Source organism: Lynx rufus, unplaced genomic scaffold (assembly GCF_022079265.1).
Source record: "Lynx rufus isolate CCGP_SWC_20201006 ecotype Redwood Valley unplaced genomic scaffold, mLynRuf1.p SCAF_4, whole genome shotgun sequence".
Classification (NCBI taxonomy): domain Eukaryota; kingdom Metazoa; phylum Chordata; class Mammalia; order Carnivora; family Felidae; genus Lynx; species Lynx rufus.
Genome location: NW_025814856.1, coordinates 22590922 through 22617739, shown reverse-complemented (window position 1 = coordinate 22617739; position 26818 = coordinate 22590922). Strand labels below are relative to the sequence as shown.

At 42.5% G+C, this 26818-nt stretch overlaps 1 protein-coding gene across 1 annotated transcript in view; it reads right to left on the bottom strand.

Annotated features, from left to right (window-relative positions):
• The window catches only part of CACNA2D3 (calcium voltage-gated channel auxiliary subunit alpha2delta 3), an 857341-nt gene that overhangs the window by 210090 nt on the left and 620433 nt on the right, over positions 1-26818 (bottom strand). Inside the window, exons 15-16 of the mRNA XM_047096680.1 lie at positions 7727-7798; positions 6401-6481 (exon numbers count right to left, since the gene is read on the bottom strand). Of these exons, the coding sequence (XP_046952636.1) occupies positions 6401-6481; positions 7727-7798 (153 nt within the window). The remainder of the gene's footprint in view (positions 1-6400; positions 6482-7726; positions 7799-26818) is intronic.

Below are 26818 nucleotides of genomic sequence, written 5' to 3'. Positions count from 1 at the left end.
TCCCATTACTCCCTTCATCCTAATGCATGAATATGGGACACCAGCTTTTTCTGCCTCTCAGCCCCTAGCTGGTTCTTTCTCTCCTCTGCCTTGTTCTAAAGGCAGTCCCCCGAACCCCATTATGATGGGCCCTTTGTGGGGATGGACCATCTCACTCATCCTGGACTTCTACAGCCCCTAGCATAACATCTGGCACATGGCAGGTGCTCGAGTTGAGGTTCACATGTATTTAAGACATTTAGTGCTTTACCGAAACGTCTAGTTCATCTTTAAAGTTTGAACTAAAGTAGATAATAAAAATGAGCCGAAAAGGGGAAGCTGATGTGCCATGGCAGGTGCAGTTCAGTCCTTTGCAAGGCTGTACCTGAGAAAGTCTTCCTGACATTCAGAAACTATCTGGTGAAAATCCTTCTCAGGTGGGTGGCATGTGGCTATAACCTAATGGAGATGTAAGAAAAGAAATCCTAGGTAGGCCTCAAAACACATTCTGTGGATAAACTTCTCAGAAAACCAAAAGCTTATAGTTAAGACAACGTCCAAGCTTTGTTGCTGGCCACGCATCAGTATCCCGATGAAATCTCTAGTTTTTGTCTCCTCTGAAATAGAACTACTCTTCCTGTCCGTTCTCATGTGCAGTCCCAGAGAGTAGTAGGAACGAATCAGACACAAGGCCTTCCAGTACGTGGGGCTGCCAAAGGGCCCTCGTCCTGAAACATGCTCTCCTGGAGGCCAGGAGCCTCGTGGTTCAGCACCCCAGGGAGCGAGGTGCTTCCCTTCCAAGTGCACAGACTTTGGGCTAATGAAGTGAACCCAATTATAAAATGGCTCATTATGTTAACAGAGGCTGTGGTGTCTGGAAGTTATTGCTGGGGTGTCTGGAATTCTTAATAAAAATTACAGGAAGTCTGATTGCTTGTGGGAAAATCTATGAAGCTAAGGGAAAAGAAAGAATTCTATCTTCTGGGAAAACCCCAAGAGCCAAGAGCTGACTCATCTTTACAAGGTGTTAATCAGGAGGAAAAGGTGTGAGCCACACTCTGCTCCCTGGAGCTCTCCTCTCTTGGATGAGAGAAGCCTGTTCGGCTGTGGCTGTCCCTGGCTGACGTACCTCCTTTTCCCAAGGCTCTTTGTGGGAACTAGAGAAGGGACAACCTAGGTTAAGGCATGTCGTACCTGTGTCTCCCGTTCCCAGGGGTCAGGCTGGGAAATAGGAGTGAAATAGAAGTACCTGTATTTCAGGCCCTGTGGTTAATGTTCTGTAGCTGATCTTCCTCTAATCTATTGTTCTATTTCATTTCATTTATCTTTAATTAGCTGGGTTATGTTGAGAAAGTTATTGTAAGTATCCTCAACTAACAATGGGGCCAAGTGGTACCCACTTCAGGGAACGATAGTAAGGATTCAATGGGAATAGTGCATATAAAGCCCTTTTACCATACCAAACACACAGTAAAAGGCTCAATGAATGTTTTATTGTCTTATTTTATTCCAACTATTATATTATTTTTAGTATTTTAACTATCATTTCAACTACTGCTATTATTACTGCCCTTTAATGTTCCTAATGGTTTTAGGGCAATGTGGCTAAAATCACGACTTGCTAGCTGTGAGACTTGGCAAGCTACTTAAGCTTAATGTGCCTCAGTTTCTTTAGCTATAAAAGGGGGGTAATGGCAAGGTCTACCTATTAGAAGGGAGATGATGCTATAAAGAGCTCAGCACATTGCCTGGTAGAGGAAACTGTGAGGAGAAATTGAGGCACGGGGTCATCATTATTACCTATTATGTTCATACTGTCTGGATTGTTGGGCATCTATCAAGCAGTGGCCCTGTACTTGAGTTTCTACATCTTCTCATATGAAATAAGAGATGTCAGGGGGCACCTGGGTGGCTTAGTCAGTTAAGCATCTGACTTCGGCTCAGGTCACGATCTCGCGGTTTTGTGAGTTTGAGCGCTGTGTCAGGCTCTGCACTGGCAGCATGAAGCCTGCTTGGGATCCTCTCTCTGTCCCTTTCTCTGCCCCTCTCTCACTCGTGCTTTTTTCTCTCTGTCTCAAAGTAAATACATAAACCTTAAAAAAAAAAAAAAAGAGGTGTAAGAAATGTTTGCAAACATTCTGTAAAGGTGGGATGCCCTTCCTTAAACACTGAGCCATAAATTCTGGGCATCTGGGTTTTGGGGTTTCAATAAAAGTAAGGTCCACTATCTTTCAGCGCCTCAAATCCCTCCCTCATTCCTGTGGATTTCTGTCTCTGGGGGAGCTACACAGTTTTCAACACTTGATTATGTGGGTTTCGATCAACCAGCTGTCCTATCATGCCTCTGGAAACCTAACTCCAACCATAAAAACTTTGGCGGTGGATGAAGCTGGTCGTCAGTGGCCCAGGGTGGCAGGAGGACAAAGGGCCTTTGTCATCTCAGTAAAGCCAAGCAGGAGTGTTCTTTTGCTAAGGAGGCCCCCTTTTGTGAGCCTGAACACCTGATTTTAGCTCAGAGTTCATTTCCTCTTGTTATGAAGGTGACTTTCTAATTTTATGAGCTAAATGGCATCAGCATATGGGAACAGACATGACTTCCTTGTTCAAAGAAGCTTCCTCTTCTAGGAATGGAGCAGGTGCCAAGGACAAGACAGAAAGTGCGGGAAAGAGTCAGACCCTCCAGTCTGGGGGAGCACGGGACATGGGCTTATGCATGGTGGCCATGGTGCTGGTGTCCATGCTGAGAGGAACCCAGAAGGCAGGAGTGAGGCAGGGGCAGCCATCGTCCCAGGCTGAACAATACCCATGGTCCTCACTCCTCAGCTGCCTGTCATCTTCCCATGCATGACTTTGCTTTCTTAAAAACAAAACAAAACCCAGAGTGTGGGTTATTTATTTTATGTGGCATGTAGAGCTGGTATGGAACTTACTAGGCCAGGATCACTAGTGAGAGCCAGCCCTTTCAAAATTTCTTCCATCATTCCAATTTATCAAAGAGAGTTGCCACTTAGTATATCTTTAACACTTGCCTTTCATACTACCTTAAAAGAGAAAGAACAGATCTCAAGTTCAGAACCCTATATTATCAAGCAATCATTTAATACTATTTTTTAATTAAAAATTTTTCTGTAACATTTATTCATTTTTGAGGGACAGAGAGAGACAGAGCACAGGCAGAGGAGGGGTAGAGAGAGGAGACACAGAATCCGAAGGAGGTTCCAGGCTCTGAGCTGTCAGCACAGAGCCCAATGTGGGGCTCGAGCCCAAGAACCATGAGATCATGACCTGAGCCAAAGTCAGACACTCAACCGATTGAGCCACCCAGGCGCCCCTATTTTCTTTTTTTTACAATTCTTTAATATTGGCCAATGACACTTTGTTCTTCGCAAATGGTATTTCCCTTTACAATTTACTTAAGTGAGGAAAGTTTTGAGTTGATGTACAAATGGACTGTTATGTAAATAATGGTGTAGATGGTATATGAACAAGACAACAAATCATGAAGTATTACATGAATGGCTTAGATCTGCCCGAAGCGCATGGGTCTAGGAGTGACACAGACCAGGTTCAAATCACATTCACCACTTCCTGCTCAGGTGGCCCGAGCTCTGTGAACAGAAGCCCTATGAACCCGAGTTTCCTTATGAGAAGAATGGATACAACAGCACTGCACTCATCTGAGGGGCATTTGGTGTCACAATGTGGGTAATGCACTTTGGACAGTGCTGAGTACTTGGCAAATGTTATCTGCTAATATTATACCATGAGACTCCCTGCCTGGTACCACAAATGGTGTTTTAAACAGCCATTTTATGCATATCTCACTTTGCATCCAACCCTCTGAGGGATGACATGATCATTTTGGCTGCAGTCATCTGCTCAGCTGATTTTCTGGGACAAGAGTTTACTGCGATGCCTGGTGACTGGCTGAGCCGTTGGCTTGCTCTTATCCTGACCCTCTGTCAAAAGGTAAGGCTGTCCTTGTTGTCAACTGCCTACAGCACATGACCTCGTATCATAAACTTTTCCTCAGGTCTTTTAAAATTCTTGGAAAACCCCACTGTTAAAAGTGGCAGAGGATCCCAGAGTATGCTCAGCTCGTCATTCAGTTAAGCCATCGTTTTGTTGGCATTCCATTTTAGCAAAGGCCCAATGGATGTGAAGCCCACAGTTGCCTGAACCTGGCACGGGAAAGATATGAACAGCACTATGCTGGCAGCATCCCACATGAAACAGGGCCAGGAGGCCAGGAGTCATTCCCATCACCTTGACCACTGTGTTACCATTGTTCCTAGTTAACAATAATGGTCAATGCTTCACGCAAGTCTATGAACAGGTTGTATTGTTATCACTGGACAGAAGAACTAAGGATTTGAGAGACATGTCCACCCAGAACTCCTCAGGGATGGGGCTGGGACCCCAGTGTATCTGCCTCCAGAGCACTAACCACTGCCTTCCTCCTACTGAGGTCCAAGAAGATCTCTGGGCCCCTCACAAGTGTGGCTAGGCTAGGAATGGACCCTAGTGAGAAGCTCAGCATGTCAGAAGAAGGTGGTAAGGAAGGGGGACTGTTAGCCAGTTAGCAATCTCAGACTCCTGGCCCAAAGGAGCTTGCCTCCCTCCATACTGGGGCAAAGGGAGCTCTTGTCAATCTACGAGTGGGCCAAAGTAGAGACAGGCAAGCCAGTCTGCTTGGTGCTGGGGAAGAGGGGACGGGTGTGGTTTCCATCCTCGTGCAGTTAGGGGAACCGTGTCGGTCCAAGGGACGCCTCTCAGGACTGGGAGTGGGGCCGTTCTCTGTCCCTGTCCCCTCCTGCACTCCCACGCCTGTGCACACACCGAGATAGCTCTTGGGCAGTTCCAAACGCATGGCTGTTGTGGGGCTTGAGGGGACTTTCGTCTCAGCACCTTTACATTTGCTTCTCTGTAGAACTGCCGCCAGAGAACAAGTGAGAATTTTCTATATGGGGTTCAAGGACTGTCTGGGCCATCTTTTTCAAAGGTCATGTCAGTCCCTGGCTCACTTGTGTATCAGAAAAATATAATGATCACATCTCAACTTATGACTTCACACGTGACTGTTCAGGCTGGGGTCAGAGGAACTCATTAAGAAAATCAGCAAGTCCACTTAATGAAAAAGTACCCATGTTGCTCAGTACCCGTGCAGGAGGTTTAAGGACAGGGCAATGCCACTTGATAGTGGCAAGCAAAGGCTGAATTAGGAAAACACTGTTGTACAGGAAGTGGGGTGTGGAGCCTGGCTGTATTGGAAACCAGGCCCCTGGTAGGTCTATTGCTCTGATTTCACTAACGTGCTGATTTAACCACAGCAATGTACCTGGAGCAGCCAGGGAACATAAGCAACAGTTGGTGTCATCCTCAGGGACCCCGAGATGGCTACTGCCACTAGTCACCTTCTTGGTGACTGCCCGCCCTCTGTAATCAGCCCAGGTGGCAGTGCCGTCCACCAGCTTTGGGTGGGTGCTTGTGCCGTGCTGGCCTGCCCCAGACACAGCAGACTCTGGTTTGCAGATGGCTGGGAGGTCACTCTGGATGGAGCTGGGAGGCCTGTCATGGAGACAGGGGTAGGTCTAGCTGAGGGTGGCACTGTGACGGCCCATGAGAGGCCCTCTGTTCCCAAATGTAGAAGCACTAAGTAAACTGAAGAAATAGTGCCTGTAATAGAGTGCTGGGAAGTGCAGTGTGGGCCGGACAAAGGGGCAAGCATGGCCCACACCCTCATCCCAATGCAGGGCTGGCCTCTCATGTGGAGTGGAGTTCTGGCATTTCCACCCCAATCCTGAGTCCCTTCCATCTGAGCTCCTTCTCCACTGCCCATGCCTTACAATGCTCTTATGCTGGTCTGCACTCCCAAAGCAGTGGCTCACCAAGGTTTGCTGTGTCCTCTTTGCTCCAAAATTACCTACTCCACTCCCTTAGTTACCCCCAGAGTCAAGAAAAAGTAACTTATAATTTTCTTAGTGCCATGGATTTTAATTTAGCATTAAGAGCATTAATTTGCATGTATACCATCGCCTTCCAGGATAGAGGGTATGCGTATGCAAAAGCGTCAGAGGCCATTTTCCTTTGTGCCCCATTGGGTTCCTGCTAAGAAGTAACATATTTTAGAGGGGTCTCAGATTAGGGTGAGTTAGAACTGGTTTAGAGGACCATCAGAGATGTAGGACCCGTGTAGACCCATGTGAACATATAGACTTCATGGACCCACACAAACCTGGGTAGCATGTGTAGGCCTAATCAGATCTGCGTGAGCTGTTACTGTTCTTACCAGAAAAAAAAAAAATAGCCTACCAGAAAGAGAGTAGAGGGGCCTCTTATTTGATGTTTCATTACCACTATGGCAGGTTGTGAAATTATCCTGGACACTTGGCCCTTGACTATGAATTAGGTGATGCATTACCTTGTATTTGGGGATGGTCTTCAGAAGCTCTTTCACTGGGACATCTGTGCCAACCACACCCAGAAGAATGCCCTTTGATCTCTGTTGGAAAGCAAACATTAAGCAATAACAACAATAGTAAGTTACTTTGGTAGAAGGAATAGAACCTAGTGAGAAGCCATACACCAGAGATCACTGTCTAGTACCTTCTGTAAGCTTCTAGAAATCAAGGATTAACCCAGATCTCTACAAGGCCCCTCTTCTACCCGCCCCCTGCCTCCATATTGCTAGACAAGAATGGTAGCTTCTCAGGCCAAACACTCATTACCATACTTCTCAATACACGCCTATACCAGGATGCCCTAATAGCCATCTCTTCTCGCTCCTGAAAATTCAAAATTAATGTGAAGTAGCACAAAAGTTTCAGCAACTAAGGACTGTGACCATTAACCAGTTTATTTTAGGGGAGCTTTCTACAGGAAAGACTTAGCATGTTAACCGCTTTCTCAATTTACACTGCCATCTGGTGCCCAGAGGAAAGAGATAATAACCCTCACATTTGTAGCTGTGTATTGGCACCAAGGACCAAGGTGAAGGAACAGGCCCCCAGGACGGGTCCTCGTTTCCAAAGTCAGTGTGATGCATTGAAACTGTCCAGGTCAGAAAGACCTTCTGGAAGAAGAGACACATTGCTACTGTCTATTCTTTCCCCCTAGTTCAAGTCCACCTGGAACCTCAGAATTTGACCCTTTCTAGAAATAGGGTGTCATTGCTCTGAGGTGAAATCATCCTGGATTTAGGATGAGCCCTGTATCCAGTGACTGGTGTCCTTATAAGAGGACGGAGAGACCCACGAGAGGAGGAGGTCACATGGAGATGTAGGCAGAGCTTCCACAAACAAAGGAATATCCAGGCGCTGGAAGGATCTTCCTTTAGAGCCTTCCAAGGAAACGCTGTCCTAGCGACGCCTTGATTTGGGGCTTCTAGAATCCAGAATGATGAGAATAAATTTCTATTGTTATAAGCCACCCGTTTGTGGCCCTCTGTTACCACAGCCCAAGGAAACCAACACAAGGCTGGTCACTATAAATCGGGGAGGGGTCATTCGATTCTCTCCGGGTTTTTCCTTCCTCTGGTCATTGTTCCCTTAACTTTGGGAAAAGTGTTGCATCCTGTAACATGACACCTGCTGGAATTCCTCTCATCTATTCTTGATTAAAAGTGAGGACAAATGATATATCCCCTATCCTTAACACAAATAAAGAAAGGTCACCAGGGCTTGAGTCAGAGGGTATCTGAGATAGCAACCCTCTTAGCATCAAGCAGGAGCACAGCCCCTGTACTCACAGTTTCGTTCTGCTTACTAAACACAGGCATGGCGACCGTGGTCATCAGGACGAGGCCCTGATCATCGGCAAGCTAGGTGGAGAGAAAAGCCAGTTACCTGGGAATGATCTGGAAACCACAGATGGCTGGAGGCCATGGCCCTCGACCGTCTCATCCTTTCCTGACCAGGGGCCACTGGGAATGGACCAGTGCCCACTCAAGCCAGTAGCCTAGAAGAGAATGTAACATCTCTCTACTCTGACTCAGAGATAAGGATCCCAGTCCATGGCTGCAGAAACAAAGTCAGTCGCCATCGATCAGTCCAGATATCTATTACCGTATTCAGCCATTTGGGTTCAAATAAAGCCTTGTTTGGATCATAGTGATTCATTTCATTTTATTACCACAGATTGATTTTATTCTTTTATACTGCAGACGTTTATGTGCAATATGTGCAATATGAATGCTTCTCCTTAATCTGAAAATTGAGGATCAGAAAACACGAGCATAAGGGTTTTATGAGTTGCCCCTGCTGGAAACAATGGAATCTGGAATCATTTATTCCCCCCAAGGTAGCCAAGTCAAGGCCTTTTGGTAGCTCTACACATCTCTGTGTACCAGTCCCAGACAGAAAACAAAACAAAACCAAAACACAAAAATAACTTGATCATCTGATCTCTCAAATCACTGCTAAGAGGCTAACATTTCTCCTGAAATAACAACCCTTGAAATATGGCAAACAATACACTTCTGTGACCATCTGAAGTGCATACAAATGATTGAGACCCACCGTCACATCTGCTTTTCACATCATGTTGGGAGGCAGGCAGAAACCCTTACCCTGCCTTAATAACAGATGGGGAAACAGAGTCCTGGAACACAGTAGGCATTGGTCCAAAACAACCCTGGTTTTAATTCTCAGCTTTGAACCTTTATTAACTGTATTTGTTAAGCCTCCATGTCCTCATATGAAATAATGCCAATTATTCCCCAGCATTGTTGCCATGATGATAAAATGTGAAACTTCCCAGCATTGTATCTGGCATAAGGACATGCTCGAAGGATGCTGGTTTCTTTTCCCTGTCTGAAGGTCACATGGCTAGTAAGTAGCAGAGTCCAAAGTGAGATCAAGGCATGTGACACTTCTGACAGGGACCAAAATTAGGATGGAAAAGTCTGGTGGGAGAAAGATCCCTTCTGGTTTCGCAGTCCATTCTAGCCTCAAATGAAGCAATCTGTGAACAAGAATCCACTATCTTCAGTTTACGGTGCTTTCTGATGTGTACTTCTCCATAGCTTAGTTCCATAGAAAAATCAGGTATTATTCCCTCAATCTTCTTGGGAAGAGGCATTTTATGGAGAAGATTCTAAAATCTAGGGGTTCCCATGGACTGAGGTCTCCATGGACTGGCTGGCCTTTGGAGAAAAGGTCATTAAACTCAGTCCATCTTCCACCAGTCTGGTTCTTCCAATAGATTCCTTGAGCTATAGGGTCTCAGTACTTGCAGTGTGGTTCACAGAATATCAGCAGAATTAGTGTCTTAGAAATGAATAATCCTGAGCCCCACTCCAGACCCTCTGAATCTGAATCCTTATTTTGATAATTGGTATCCACATGAAAATTCAAGGAGCATTATTATAGGGCAATCCTTTTTACCATCAATACTCACGATAGCCAAAGAGAAGCCTGTAGGAGTAGAGAAGAGTTCCTAACAGAGACATATGGGGCCATGTTCTGGGTTTACATCTCCAAGGTGGGACCTGTATTCCTCCATTGCGAGATGAGGCAAGAATCTCATGTTCGCTCAAGGACTAGGAATTCCTGGCGTGATGGTTAATTTTATGTGTCAACTTGGCTAGTCCACAGTGCCCATTATTTTGGTCAAACAACAGTCTAAATGTTGCCGTGAATACATTTTTTAGATGCGATTAAGCAAACTCTGATAAAGCAGATTACCCTTCATCCTGTGGGTATGTCTCATCCATCAGGTCAAGATCTTAGGAGAAAAAACAAGTCCCTCATGTAAGGAAGAATTCTGCTTGCCTACTACCTTCTGATGCAAGACTGCACCAGCCCCTCCTGCCAGAATCTCCAGCCTGCCAACCATCCTACAGATTTCAGATATGCCAGCCCCCACTATCGTGCAAGGAAATTCCTTACAATAAATCTCTCCCCCCACCATACAGATGATATATATCCTACATATAGAAAAAATAACTATCTATCTATCTATCTATCTATCTATCTATCTATCTATCTATCTCCTATGGTTCTATTTCTCTGGAAACCCCTGACTGATACACATGGTAATCATGTAATCTATTATTTGGGGCAGCCTAATTTGGGTGTGAGAATAAGAAAACAAACTTACTACTATATCATAATATTATTAACTAAATAATATTGACCATGAGATGGTAATGACAGTTTGTGAAAACATGGTTCCAACATCTTGCTAAAAATACTTAAAGTATCTACGGCCACCACTGGGGGTATGGAAGGCCATTTTCAAAGGCAGAACCAACACACTATAAACATCTCTCTTAGAATCAGAGATCTCCCATATTCCTCCTCCTTGATTAATCCTTAATGCTATACAGAAAACTGATTTGAGCTGATCCATAACCCTGGGCAACTTCCACTTTGCAATTCAATCAAAATTTCAAATGATGCCAACATGTATCATGGATGAAATCAAAACACACCATTGACAATAATGAGAAATGAAGCTTTTTCCTGCAACCAGTAAAAATCAGTTATAAATCACTGGTAATTGTTCTGGCACAAATACAAGATCGTGGGAAACTAACTTCAAAATATTAAGTCAGAATACAGTATCAGCGTCACTCAGAGGCTAATTCTAAAAGTAATTGCGGCCTGTCATTACCTTAAAAAAAATCCCCATAATGTTGCATGTGAAAAACCATTCATTTTTTAACCAAACCCTGGTAAACAAAGGAAATGCAGTGATCTCAGTCTAGCCACTATCTGTGAGCATATGTACTCTCTCCCCAGTGTAGTTATGGCCCAGATTTGGACTGGCTTGGCCAGAACCCTAAACTATAGTCTACTTGATGTATGTAGCTCACCAGTGTGGCCACAAAGGCTGGCGGGGCCTGAAAATATCACATGCATGACACTAAGATGTTCCTCTGCACCCACCAGCTCCATCTCTCCAGTCTCCACAGATCTGGGGTCTGCGAATCTTAAACTGTCATGGAGAAGAAAGTTAATTTGTGCTGTGAGCACTTTATGATTGAAAGGTATTCTATAGTCCTGCCATAGGAAATAGCAGCCATTGGCAAACGCTTTTTGTCCAGACCACCAAGCAGGAGTTATGCAGCCAGCCACAGCCAGACACCCTCTGTCCCCACACACTAGGGGGTCCTTGCTTTTCTGTGGCCCCCTAACCTGTAGTGGCTGCTGAGGCAAGAGCTGCTTATGATTCATACACATGGCTTCCAAGAAAAATGCAGATGTAGAGTCAACATTCATTTTCCAAAGGGTAGGAACGGGAGAGAGAGGTCACCATGGTCCATCTGGGAAAAATCCCATTAACTCAAGTCCAAGTGGGAATCCTAAAATGAACTCCCATTCAATTACATTTGCCCAGGCTTTGAACGGGCCTCTGAAATGCTTGGTTTTGGTGCTCTGTTGTATAATAAGTGTATATTATTCCATATCCTTCATTTCCTATGCTACATAATGGGGACCGTTCTGGTATCAAAGGAAATGATGAATAATAATACCGAACATCTGGTTTATAAAACACAAACTTGCTCAACAGATTGACTGCTTCCTGTCAGCTTCCCAAGTTAATCATACATGTGGGCTCGTATGAATATGCATTTGGATTCATGTGTGAGGTACATGTAGTGATGCCAGTCTTCTATGACTAATGCTTGATTAGTTTCCCACCAGTGGCACTAGCTGGCAGTGCAGACAAGTCTTGGGTGTGGCCCCAGATAGAATAACCACCAGAGTTCTGGTCTATTGCTGTTGCTGCTGGTCTACTCATTGATTCCCTTGATAAACATTCCTTGAGCATTGGCTTATGGGCCAAGTTCCATGCCATGTGCTGGAAGATACCTAGGCATGAGATAGAGGTCTTACTCTCCAGGGACCCTAAGTCCTCCAGAAGAGACAGAAAAGCAATGGGACAGTGGGAGAAGAGCTGGCTGAGGTGGCCACACTGGGTCTCATTGCGTGAGCAGAGAAGCTATCTTCTTCAGGACTAGCCTGGACTGAAGTAAAAATGTCCAGCATTTACTGATGTCTGTCAGGGTTTATGTGACAGATTCAGAATGCTTCCTGAAATTCAGTTTAACAAAACCAGGCACAAATCTCTGCTACATAGCAGTTTCATCCAGTTGCTTTGTAAGAATATGTATCAGTGGAAAAATGAAGGGGGAGACATTTTTCAAAACTGCCCAGTACTTTTTTTTTCTTTTTTTCCCCTCAAATACTACTCCCTTAATTTAGAGAAGTCCTCTACATCCCTTTCATCAACAAGGTTCTCTTGGCAACTAATGTCTCCCATCCTACATGTCACTGGGCATGGAACCGAGGCTGAGCCAACCATGATACTACACACACAACACACACACACACACACACACACACACACACACACACACACCCCGCCCAGGCCACCTGGTTTTTTTTTTTTCCTCCAACATGGAGCTAATAGGAGAAACTCTCTACTTCCCTTCGTGGATAGTTATAAGAATGTAAGACTGACAACCATGTCCTTTCCCCATAGAGAAGGGACTGAGAAAATAAAGAAATAAAGTCAACCTAGAGACAGGAGGAGAGGTGTGTGTGTGTGTGTGTGTGTGTGTGTGTGTGTGTGTGTGATGGGGGAGAAGGAGAGGCAGAGAGGGAGAGGGAGCAAGGAAGAGGGACAAGGAGAGAGGGAACCAGTCCCTGGATGCCTTCATCCCTAAGCTCAACCCCATTCATGCTATTTTCCATTACTGGGGTCCCTGGGGCAATGTTTTCTTTTTGCCCAAGTGAGTATGGATTGGATTTGTAACTCTAATAACAGAAGAATCCTGACTTGCACAAGTGCCAATATTGACTAGAGAAAAACCTAGGTAGCTACAGATACTCAGTGAAGTGGTCCCAAGCACCTTGTACAACCCACACAGGGAGACACTGCAGAAGCCGAAAGGGCCAAAGGAAAGATAGTCCCAATATGATGAGTGGCTGTGTGTCCTTTCCACAAGGGAGGAAATGTAGGTATCCCTAAAGTACCCAAATACTGAATGGCAATAGGCAGTAATGGGTAGCCATCTGGGGAAATGATGACTCTTTATGATGGTATAAAAACTATTGTCATTGGGATTTTGTGTAAAACTTTCATAACAAATAGACGTTTGCCTGCTTTGAGAAAAGAGCCTGCGTGAGAAGTTGCAGAACCAGAGTCTGCTTTGACAGAGTTGCAAGAACCCACTGAGAAAGAGGACAGGAAGGGAGGCAGGTTGCAGGCACTGCCGGGCCCTGGCAGGGCCCTTTCCATTGGGACAAGTTGTGGCTCCAGGAATGTCTGGGCATCCATTTGAAAGACACCTGTTATGCTGTCTTCTTCATGTCTCCACTCACAGGAAGCTTGCCAGGATCAGTGGCAGGACTCTGAGTCCCCTGCAGCTAGAGATCCCTGAGGGTGAGTGCCAAGCCCTAGAGGAAGGAGGAGACCTGGACATTGGGCCCTATAAGGCATTTAAACAAGTGAAGGGCAGTCCTCAAATGGGCTGCCAGGTGGTTTTCAAGCACAGCCTCCTGACATAGCTGCTCAGCCCTGGAGGCTTGGGCTCAAACAGAAGTTGGTGCAGAAATGGGGAGCTCAGCTCAGGAAAAGAATGGCTCTAAGCCAAGAACAAAGGCCAACTCACCAACTCTTCTCAAAGATTATATTTCTTCTATACTTTGCCTTTCTTATGTTTGTGTTTTTCTTTTTCATTAAAGCCAATCAACATATTGACTATGTTAATGGAGTACCTGATATAAACGTATACCCTAATAATAGACATTTTATATATGTGTACATAATTTGTGAGTACACAGCTGCATTTCTGCTGTGTCTTCCTTCCAACACCTGGGATGAACACCAACTTGCACTCCATGAAGGGACACTGCCACCATCTAGTGGCAGTCAGGGTGAATTACAGGCACAACGTCCTGGGAGATGAGCCATTTCCAGAGTGTAGTCTTTCAATAAAAATGTATTTAAAAGGCAGGCAATGTCACTTAGTTCCCCACCCAGTGGAAGCAAAGACAGCCTGTCTCAACTCATGGTTCTGTTAATAACCTCCACCTTGACAGGGAAAAAAATAGTACCAAGGTGGAAAAACAAAGCTTTGTACATCTTTAAATAGAAGATGAAACATTTTAAAAGACAAACTATTGATTCTTTAAGGTGTTAGGATCTGATAATGTGCCAAGGGAGTGAAGGAAGGGGGAGGTCTTCTCTCTCCTCTCTCCATGAGCTTAAGTTTACCAATGACCTAGGAATCCCCAAGGGCCACTCTTTCAGTAGCACATGATGGGGGGCAATGGGAACAAGATGGGAACAGACGGCAGCTATGTCCTCAGTTTTTACACTCCATAGCAAGGGGAGGGTAGATAGTAGAAAACCACCAGAAAAACACTTTGTACAAATTAGTGAGAGCAGCAGGGAGGAAATCGGGGAAACACAGATCCGGAAAAGGATGTGTGAGCAGAATATGTGGCCATGTAGAGACCCTCCACAGAAACAAATCCTTGGGCCTTCCTTTTTATTCCAAGACCAAAAAGTCCTCTATACCTACCCTTTCAATGCCTGCCTATGGCCCCTCCCCCAATTCTCCCACTCCTTCCCTCATCCCAGCATCCCTTATCTCTAATATTGAACTGAGATTGGGGGAAAAAATCTAGTATGAGCCACACTCAATGATGGGTCTTAACTACTGTCCTGGATACACACCTCCTGCTGGAGATGCAGACACTTTACAGAGGAAGAACGAGTGAAACCCACTGAAACATGAAAACTAAACCCTATTGGTGCATCTTATGCCTGAAAAGGGTGCACGGTATCAGCATTACCTGTTTGGCTGATGTTAACATCACCTGACTCCGTGAATGTTACTCTTATTTAGATTTCCACAGCTGTTAGTGATAGTCATTAAATTTACTGGCTGTTTCAATAGTGACCAGTTTTAAATGAGAGGCTTTACACATGTATACACATTTAAAACTACAATTGCTCAATAATCTAAAATGCCATTTTGAAATGAGGAGAGAAAGAATAGCTTGTTTCTGTGATAAAGCCAAGATTTCTAAATCACCTTGCCGTACCTATGTATCTTTGATCTTTTTTTCTGTAAATATCTTCTTTGTATGGTTGAAAATTTTTTTTTTTTCAACGTTTATTTATTTTTGGGACAGAGAGAGACAGAGCATGAACGGGCGAGGGGCAGAGAGAGAGGGAGACACAGAATCGGAAACAGGCTCCAGGCTCTGAGCCATCAGCCCAGAGCCCGACGCGGGGCTCGAACTCACGGGCCGCGAGATCGTGACCTGGCTGAAGTCGGACGCTTAACCGACTGCGCCACCCAGGCGCCCCTGTATGGTTGAAAATTTTAATAAAAGGAACATTCCCATGAATTTTCTTATACATAAAGCATTTTATAAATAAAATCACTCAACAGCATGTTTGCAATGAATATTAGTGCCTTAAAATAATAATAACAATAGTAATAATCCTATTCAAACAAATCTTTTTTATAAAGATCAAAATACTCCATTAAACAAACCATGGTAACACTCTGACATGAAAATCCTATGAGAATAAAGTTTTTATATTCTCTTTATATTTTATATATCTAAAATACTTATAATCAAGCATAAACATATTATGCTTGATTATAAGTATTTTAGATGTTCTTTATAGTAAAAGGTTTACAAAAAGCAGGCATTACTATTTTTAATTGAAGGAATGGTTCTTTCAATGTAAGCGATATGAACTGTCTGCCTTTTATGATACTATGCATATGAACTGCTTCCTTTTTAAAATCTAGACAATTTTAAGAACACCAATCATTGTTTAGATTCTCATTTTGCACTGGCATCTTTCAACATTTTTGTAAGATGCCTGAATCCTAAATAACATAAAGCATTTAAAAAGTAGCAGTGGAAAATAAAAAGAAATAAGTCAATCTTCCAAGTCACATTTCCCCTTGCTTTGCATTCGATTGTCTTGGTAAAGTGCAGTCACTCAGTCCTCAAGAATGCTCCACCAATGACATTTTCCTTTTAGCCAAGACATTTCTGCTTCTTACTGAATCATTATTCCTTGCATCTGAGATTTGGAGACCCTGAGTTCTTATGAGATTTATTGCACTTTAAGTTGTCTCAATACAAAAGTCAACAGATTTCCCTCTTTAAACTTTGCATCTTGTATGAACTCAATTGTTGAATTTGTTTGTCCTCTCTTTCTTGTTTTAACAACCTGAAGACAACTTTGTGAGAGATAGTGCTGGATAATGATGGAACATCTGTATGATAATCTCAAAATAATGGTCTTCTAATAAAGTTGTTATTATTTGGGAAAATTTTTATGTTGTTTCTTCTTTTCCCAACATTTCTGAGATATGTCACTAAGCAAGGAATATGTTTTATGAGTAAACATCTAAACAGAGGGAAGATGTGGTCTTTGGCCAGGGACACATATATAAGTAAACCCATGGGCAAGAGAATATTACACATCAACGTATCTGAAAGCTATTTTATGAAACCGCTTTGTTTGTTTATTAGGGTACAACACGTTTATTTCAAGAATGCTCCAGAATAATGACAATAAATATTATCATAGGGCACTGGGTTTTGGCTAATATTCATGATAAGCTTTGACACATATCTGACCCCGCCCCCCCCATAGCTGAGCATTTATATTTTCACAAACGTGGTTTAGACACCTCCCAAATAGATGCCTGAAAATACAGTCAACTCTTGGAGCTTTGGGCCCCTGGGATAAAACCTTCCTCTTGTTTAAAGACCCCCTGAAATGTCGCTTCCTCCATAAAACCTTCCCTAACGAAGTGGAAATGGGAACCAGATGTTCTCAAACTTCACTACAAAGATAATCATATTTATTCTACAACCTAAGATACCATCTAGGACCAAATTTGTGCAAACTGTTAATACAGCAGTTACTGAACACTGTAGCTAAAAGAAAAACTGAAAATTCGGTAGAGCTTGTAAACTCCAAGGGCAGAAGTTGGGAATGATTCCTCTTTTTATCCACAGCATTCAGCACAGATATGGTATATAAGAAGCGCTCCGTACATGATCCCAGAATGAATTTATTTCAACCCTGCCCTTTTATTTATTTTATAAGTGAGGTCCAAGGGGGAAAAGAAGTCACAGAGAATTGGTACCAGAATGTGGACAAGACAGTCCTTTTATATTCTGTGGCCACTGCTCGCTCATGGCTCCTTCACTCAGTATCCTTGTGCACTGTGCCTGTGCTAGTGTGGTGACAGACTGTGAGAAGGTTCTGAGAAGCTGCTGCTTACATGCTGCTGCTGCTACTGGTAGGGACGGAATGTTCGTGATGTCCAGCCAATGCCACAGAGATAAAAGAAAATATTTTTTTGTTTTCTTTTTCTTTTTTCTTTCTTTTTTTTTGGTAACAGCTTAGTTGAACACTATGACTTCCTTGGAAAGCAGGACAGAGAGGAGTAATGAGCTACAGATGCACCTGGAATTAAATCCCAGAGCAGGTTACCTAAACTTACGGAGTCATTTTTATTTATACATCCTTCCATCCAACCATCCATCCATCCATCCATCCATCCATCCATCAATATCTATAGCCAAGCACAGATTGCTATTACCAAACATTGCTTTAAATGTTTTCATATTTACATAGCCTTAAATTTAACCCTGACATAGACCTTGCAAAGTGTCCATGCCCATTTTGTAGCTGAAGAAATAAAGGCACAAAGTACCTTGCACCAGTTCACAGAGAGCAACAGGATGGGGATTCAGGCTTTGGCCCAGGTGATGCTAGAGGCCCTGTCCCAATCACTGTGCCCTCAACTTCCTTTCTGTAAAGGACAAAGACAAAGGTTGTGTTTTGCCTTAAGGAGACTGGAGTGCAATAAAAGAGAGAACCACACTAATCATCACTAAAGCAGGAATACCCTCCATAGTTCTTGGGAGGAATAAGTGCAATTATAGATTTAAAGCACCCAGTACAGTGCCTAGCACATCCAACAAATGCTCTCCTAAGGGCCATTCTTGGCTAGGGGAGAGAAGTTCATTAGCTTCTTCAGAATTCAGCCACTGCTCTACTAAATTAGAACTCCATCCATCTCTCCACTTCAATTGCATAAACACAATAGAAAAATATTACTCCTTTGTCCCATGACAGAACATCACGACTTTCATAGCTAAACAAAATGCCTCAGAACGCTGTTGGGGGTGGCGGTTATTGTAATTGTAAACATTGAAGGAGGTTAGGAAGGAAGCATACTGGGAAGGAAACTGTCAGGAGGAAGGGGCTGGGGAAGAAGGAGACAGATGCTTCAGAAGCACCCAGCCTCCAAATGATCTACTGTGTCCCAGGCCTGGGCAAACATGGATGGGGCCAATCCAAGCACAAGGGTTCATGATTCAGCAAGTGGTTCAATTCTGTGAGTCATTTCTGGAAAAAGAAAATCCATACCATGGCATTAGTCCTTTGCCTGACATTTTTCTACTTTATGAAACTAGGTTGGGTTTTCCAAAATCCTTCCAGTTAATTTGAAGGGATAAACATCTAACTTTCTGTTTGTGAACTTGCTAGTCGTGTTGCTGTGCAGGATTGCACAACTGCTCCAGTTTACCCCAGAGGGCATTTCAGTCGACTCCTTTGGCATGAGTTGTCTGAAAGCTCGCACAGAGCCATCCCTGCAGTTCTCAGGGAACCGGGCTACATTTGGGTTTGTAATGAATATACATCCACTAATCTGGGGTCTGACCGGCCAATAATGTGGAAAAGGGATCAGGCAGTTGAACTATGACCAGACCAACTAAGTGACTCAGTTTAGAAAGACAAACTGAAAAGACAGTTGTTTCATTAAAATTAAAATTAAAATTAAAATCAATTTTTATGGGCAGAAACAATACAGGTAGATAATAAATTCCGCAGGCAAAAATTGTAATGGTTGGTATCCAAACATTATGCCCCTAAAAAGTAAAGAAAGTGAAGGCTATGCCTATGAGTGTATAGTGTGTATGTGTGTGTGTGTGTGTCTTTTCTCTTGAGTGATACATGGCATTTTTGTACCACACCTGCCACACAGGAAATCCTTACATGTGAGGACCCACCAAGGAAAGTTAGCATCAGTGACTTGGCATTGATTTCATATAGACTTGGCTTAGATTTACATTTTGATATAGATTTGGTTTCCAGATGAATAATTGAATTGTATTGACTTTCATTAACCCTGTGTTGGAATGGTGTTCTTTACTGGGCCTTCTCTCTCACTTCCTCTTTCCTATAGAACTAATGGAAACATAGTAACACAACCAGAAAATAAATGATTTTCTGATCTAGTCCATACTCTCTGGGCTGCTGATTCTTTCCTTCATTCAGGTATTCCATGAAGCTGCCCCCTAAATGATACTCTCTCTTCCAGGGCCTTGACCTATAAAGTGTACATTCATATGCTGCTTTCAAGAAACACATCTAGTGTGTCAAGTGATAGATACAGTTGTCCTAAATCTACCAATAAATACAGAGGAGACCTCAAAACAGCAATTCTTTGAGCTCATTATCACCTTTGGGTCAATAACTATGCCCTGTGGGATGGCATCTAGAAGCAAGGAAATCAGAACATCAGGTGTCCTGTGATATCCTCTCTTGAAGAGGAAGCATAATGTCAGTTATGGTGACATTAATGCCACCATAGCCCACTTCACTGGCTTTTTTAAATAGCTCTTCTCAATCATCTGCCTTCCTTTCTATGTAGAAGGAAAAAGAGTGTCTATACTTGAGGAGGTGAGAACTCTAATGAAAACAATTTTTTAAATTACATTGTTTTTACTCAGATGTTTCTTCAATTTTCGAAAGAAAAGGCTGTTTCATCTTAGTAATGCTATCAGTAGAGTTTGTATTTTTCCACATCTCAAGACAGCCCTATTTTATAGTTGTGCTTGATTTAAATAAATAGTAGAAAACATTCACATACCTTAAATACATGAGAATTTTTTTAAAGAAGAAACTGAATTCCTAAGACACTAAACATGAAGTCTGGGGCTAGAAAACATAGAGATAGTAGGGATTTTTGAATCAACTCTTGGTTCTTGGCTTTACAAAAATATCTACTTTTTTGCTCGTTTTTAGAACACCAGATTACATCGGGGTTTCAAAGCCATTTCTGCTTTATTTGTATCAAATTTGTCTCTCTTAAACAACATATACTACTAGCATAATGGGTAGTATTGCTTCTGCCATGGCCAGCCCGCCCTCTGGTTGGGTAGTCAGTGTGGATACCCCTGGCAAGCACCGTTCATGTGCTTCTCAGGAGAGTCCTGCAAAGGGGATGTTTTCACCCCATCATGACAAGGAGAAAACCAAGGCTCAGGATGATGGTGTCCTGGTCCCAAGGTTCCCAGGCAGAACTGACAGGGCTGGGCCTCCCCTCCATCTTCAGCTGACACTGAAGCTGGTCTTTGGACAATTGGGCTCTCTTCCCTCTGCCATAAGCGTGCAATGGCCCCATTCTGTCATGCACACACACCACTAAGGCCTGCACTGTGCAGTAATAGCACTCTCCAAATAGCAACCGGAGCAGAAGTCACCCTTACCTGCTCCATTTTTCACTTTTGAAAGCCAAGGGAGTCTTTCCTTTGAATCAGCCCTGACTGAAGCATGAGTAGGACAGGCAACACCTCCAAATGAGGTTTGTAGAGGGTAGGTAACCCCCAGGGTTCAACCATGCACCTGCATTTCCTTGGATTGCCCAGACTCAGATCAGTGTTGCTCTAAGTATCTGATATGGACCGGGCCTTTGACTAAAGATCAAAAATGACTTCTTTCTGTTAGAAAATGAAGGTTTTTTGATAAACAAAGGCACTTTTTAGATTGTCCCATGTAAGACAACACATCATTGATAAACTGTCCATCTTCTGTTTAGAGCTGTTTGTACCAAGAATCAATGTAATTGTATGTGTGTTTTAAAAACCGAGTTTGGATTTCCCAGTTTTTTATATGTTTCTGGAGTGAGTTAGGTTTACCAAACAATTATTAGGCTAAGCCTTGTTCGTCCATTTAATGTATTTATGAGTAATGCATTTAGTTCACTGTTATTATAAATATAGCTAATTACTTATAAAAATACATGCTCACCGCACAGAGTTTGAAAAGTTCAGAAATGTATAAGAATAAAGCAAAATAAATACTTGTTCTTCTCCCAAGAGAGAATATCCCCTATTAGACATGCCTATGCATTTCTTTCCAATTATGTTTTTTTTTATTTTGTTAAAGTTTATTTATTTTTGACAGAGAGAGAGAGAGAGCGAGAGAGCGAGAGCGAGAGCAGGGGAGGGGCAGAGAGAGAGGGAGACACAGAATCTGAAGCAGGCTCCAGGTTCTGAGCTGTCAGCACAGAGCCCGACACGGGACTCCAACTCACAAACCATGAGATCATGACTTGAGCTGAAGTCAGACACTTTACTGACTGAACCACCCACGCACCCTTCCAAGGATGTTTTGTACATCTGTATGTTTACACACACACACACACACACACACACAGAGCATAATGTACATAAAATGTTATATTCTGATTTTAAAATTAATTTGTTTCTTACATTATTAAATTTCATTTTGAGCACAATTTTATAATGGCTACCTATCCTTTGGAACCTCAGTAACTTTTGTCACCACTTTCCTATTGCTGGGTATTTTGGCTCTTCTTTTCCTCAATATAGATAAAATTGCAAGTCACTGACCAATTTAGGTTAGATTCTTTCTACAGAAGAGGATTACTGGGTCCAAGCCTGCAAGTGTGAAAGTTCTTTATATGTACTAGCAATGTATTCTTGGAGGTTTTTTGTTTCTAACCAATTTTTATGCCTAACAGTGTAAAAGTTAAAAACTAAAAAAACTATTTTTCCATACTGAATTCTGGTTCTTACCTTGCTTTTATCCTTATTATAAACTATAACTTTCCCATGAAAGTTCTAATATACATGAACATGGGATGAAACCTGAATATTTTTTCCAGATACATAACTAAACACATTATGAGGTTGTTTAAAATGAGCCAATTAGCTTTTTAAAAAAAGAAATGCAAATAAGCCTCCTGCTTCTGAACAGGGGACCCCATGGTCCCCCATTGGCCCACATGGGACTTCAATCGGAGGAGCTCTTGTATGCTGCTCTGCTGGCCATCCCAACCATTGGGAAGCCATGCACTTTGAATCTGAGCATCTTGGATTCCTGTATTTATAGTCGCAAACACAGAGTTGGAGAGGACCACGGGAGAGTGGTTGGCCAAGACTCCCATGGGTATGAAACTGGCAGAGTACATCTCCTTCCTCAGCTGGTCTGGACTGCCACAGATAAACCCACACAGAACTACAGTGGGGAACAAACTACTGGGTTCTGTGATCACCCTTCTGGTTCAGCAATATGCTGTGACTCTGATCTCCACAGAGTTCCATCACACTGGATACGGGAAGTGGCAAGACTTACTGTGGTTTCTGCTTCCCTTTCCTTAGTCACAGAATGGATCTACCAATGTGAGTGGTAGCCCACCGTGCTACATCTTTCAGACTCAGCGTTGTCAATCTTGCCAGCCCCAGCTTGGGAATACATATAAAAGATGCCTGTACATGTTCCTCTAAAACAGTAAATGATAAGGGGGGAAAATAGGGTTATCAAAACAAGATATAATAATTTACACACAAAGCAAGTAAAGGTAAAAGCAAATGAGTCATAAACCAGAACCAACCGTAAACTGTTACCACCTCTCAGTTTTGCACTTCATTTGCATGGATTTTGCCGGTTATATAACTATAATGAAACACTAAAATCACTAGACCTACAGTTCTATGAAAACAGCAGCCTTGCAAACTTTCAATTTTCTATTTTCAATGACAGTTAATTCAACATTTCAAAGTACAGAAGTTAAATGAGGCAAAGAATGATAAATGATGCCCCCGATTGCTGAAATCTGATTACACAGAGATAAGAACAGGCCAGATTCTACTTGCACAAGTTTGTACCTAAAGAATGAGACAAATGAGAGAAAGAAGGGAAAAAAGTAAAAGGGGAAGAAAAACTTGGCAGAAATGAATGCTTCCATTTATCCCTCCTAAATAGAATATAAACAAGGACACAAAGAAAATGCAAATGGATTCAGGATCCCATTGACACGCAGAGGGGGATATTAATAAACCAGTTCCATCCTGAAAGAAAACCCAAAAATCGACCTCCATTTAAGAAGCTAATTTATGCACTCCTGAGTCCTCATACAAGTTAAGCAGCACAGAATATCACAGCAGGCCTAGAACAACAGATCTTGGACCCTGCTGTGTTTGTTCAAGAAGGCAAGTTAAGCTATTCCTAACAGGAAACAAAATATGCAGTCGGGCTATTAAACAGGGATCGTTTTGCCATACTGTGCAGCCCTGAATGCATCAATTGCTGTTCCAAACAGGATTAGAGATGTGGTTTTCTTTAACTATGGTTTTGAGAAAAATGCTTATGCCTGCTCAGAATTCTCAGACGGATATTAACTAATATAGTGCCGGGCAAGACAGAGCACTTTGGAAACCTTCAAGAAACTGTCTCTGGCAAACTGCAAAGTGGTGTGAAAGTAGCACAAAATGAAGGGAAGCAGGTACCGATGTATGGAAAAGTTAACACACGTAAACAGCCAAATTTGGAATTGCCCAAAGAGTATTTTTGCCTTTAAGTATTGAAGGTCTCAGTCTACAGTGATGAATCATGCAGTGAACAACCGATGTTTCGTTCCTATAGATAGAACCTACCTGAATGAATATGCAGCTTGAAAAATGGACTATTTTTGCTATGAATGACTATTGAATGTACACTTGCAAATGGTTTTGGGTAATTCTGCTATGCTATTATTATAAAATAGGACCTCCCAGATATTTCGGTAGAAGTCAAGAAGTACCACGTAAAGAAAAAAAAAAAAAGGCAAACCTTTCTTACATATGGACCTTTCTTCATTGTTCAAGAACAATCAATCAACTAGTTTAGAAAGTGGTTCAACTTCCACTAAAAAGAACAGATTTGTGATGGCTTGAGGGTGTCAGGTCTGTATTGCTACATTGTTTTTAACCAAGACTTCAGGACTCTTCACTGCATTTGGTGAAAATATTTAATATTGATCAGGCATTTCACCAGTTACTACTAACCCAATGTGGTATCAGGGATTGAAATTTATGGATAGAGTCTAGAAATCATCTCAGAGGTGCTTAAGAATCACAGGAAAAACAAAAAAAAATTCTTTTTTGCAAGCCACTCTTCTAGAAAATAGTCATAAACTAGAAGATAAGTCTTGAAAGGTCCTCCAAGTATCAGAATTATGAAAACCCTAACATACAGACAACAATCATTAATGACTACTACACATATGAGGGACACCCAAACAGGACATTTTCAGTGATAGATCAGCTAAGAGATTAAAGTAAGCATGTTTACAGAGACATAATCATTTAAAATATTTATGGAGAAAACAGTTGCAGATGATACCGAGAGATTCCAACAAAAACACAGCACAAATGCAGACACCATATGGTCCAACGTATGCACCCATGACCTCATGTGAAAAGCAGGCCAAAGACGTAACAGCTGGAGATGTCTCCCCTTTACCCCCAGAACAACAAACTCTTGGGTTTGGAAGAGGCTCATTATAATCATGGCCATGGATGGGTGAAATCTATGGATAATGTCAAAGACTTTGGGAAGGAATCTCTCAAAACAATTGTCCCTGGAAGCCTTTGCTTTGTTGAGGTTTCAAGCCCTATCCGCATTTCCTGCTGACTCCATGTAAAAGGTGAAGTCAGGTAATGCAGAGATTTTAATGAAATAAAAAGAACGTCACATATCTCCCGGGCTCTTTTGTCATCTCCTGATTATTCATCAGGCTTGAATCAGAACCACAAATCACTGCAGAGGCCCAAGACCACCACATCACATATGATCTGCTGCTCCAAATCATACAAAATGGTAATAGAAATTCTAAGTTGTTGAAGGCCAAGACATGCAAATGGTAATAGAAATTCTAAGTTTGTGAGTGTCTAGCATATGTCAAGTTCTATACTAGGCACAAGTAAGAGAAATAACTCTCATAACAAAACTGGAAAGCCAGTCTATCATTCTTGCTAAATAAAAGAAACCTAAGCTTAGATAAGTTAATTAACTTGCCCATGGTCACAAATGGATAAAGGCTGGAATGGAACCCACCATATTCCTTTGCTGCTCAAGCAGCAAGACAATATTTTGAAGGGGGGGTTGCTGGTGCTCAAAAGAACCCCATCCTTCTCGCAAAGTCCTCTGTACGTGTCACTGAAGTAACACTGGGGAAGGGAGAGGAAGAACATGAGGGGCACGGATACTTCTATATCAGCAACTGAGACTAGAAGCCCTGAGGGAGGATGCCTTCCATCTGCAGTGTGACTTTCCTCAACTGCCCTCACCTTCCAGCCCAGATACCAGAGGTTTACATTGAAACTCCTTCTCCAAAGAGCTGAATTGTCCAAAATGACTCCAAGGAGTTCTGAAACCATTTCACACAGGGCTCTTAATAAATTTTAAGGTAAGTACCTTTCTTAATTTTAATAAAAAGGCAATTTGTAGCAATGGTGAGGAACAGAGGGAGGAAGAGCTATTCCTTGTGACACAGGGCTGCAGAGCAAGTTCTTGGGCAAGTCCAGCATCTTTTGGAAAGGCACTGGGGCATCCTCCTCAATTCGAAGTTTCTATTTGCAGGGCATGTGACGTGAGTGACAGAAGGAAAGAGGTCAGGGAGCTAAGTGCTATTGAAGAACCATATGTCCCAACAACCTTTATTCTTACCATATTCTGTGTTGGTTTGTTTTGAACCTTGTTTTAAAATTCCATGGCTGATGGCACCTCATATTCATGAGGAATCTTCTACAACAAAATGCTTCTGTATATAGATCAGATTAAATTTGATGAATAAATGCCAGTAAATTGAGGCCAGTCCAGCTTTAGGCACTGAATTTGGTAAGTCTCTTTACAAAGAAATTTCAAATGTGGGCAATTAAGAAAGCATGACCTATTAAAGATGCCAATCCTTCCAGATAATGTGGAATTCTGACCATATATTTACCCTGGAAGCTGTTGTTCTACTCAAATACTTTAACTTTTAATGAAGTGTTCAGTCTTTTTGTGATGGCACTGAAGTGTAATCAAACATTACCACAAGCCAAGTCACACACTAGCATGTCTCGCCTTGTTTAAATATCTCAAATATATTTGAGTAATTGTGTAATGATTTCTAGGCCTCTGGTTGTCCATATGGTCTGAACAGACTGCCTTTTGTAGAGCAGTTGTGCTATCTCTCTCAACAGGAAGGAATCAGATCATCTTTGCTCCAAACTGGAAAGCTTGGGAGGTACTGCTTACAGTTCGGGGAGGCGTCTTACCTCAACTCTTGAAACAAAACCAACCCACATCTGGCCCCCAGAAATCACTGTGTCTTCTGGAAATCCTGCTTGTGTTTGTGAAATGTCCCAAAACAATGCAGCAGGCATCATGTGTCATGTTCTCTTCCACAACTGTCCTTAGGATATGATGACATACCATGGGGACAACATAGCAAAGCCAGCATGGCAATCACATGGAATCTTAGTAGACAGAGAATATTCTAGATGGTGGAACCAGATCATCTCAGACAGACAATGAGGACCAGTGAAAGGGTCTGACATTGGCAAGAACTTTGTTCTAATGCTCTGCATGTGGTACAGGCAATGACACAAGCAAAGGAGCTACTGATTTTGCAATTAATGAAACCCAAGAGGAGTTTTCAGAGATTTGCCTTAAGAGCTCAGAATCTAAACTTAGTTACTGGGCCTTACAAATTTTC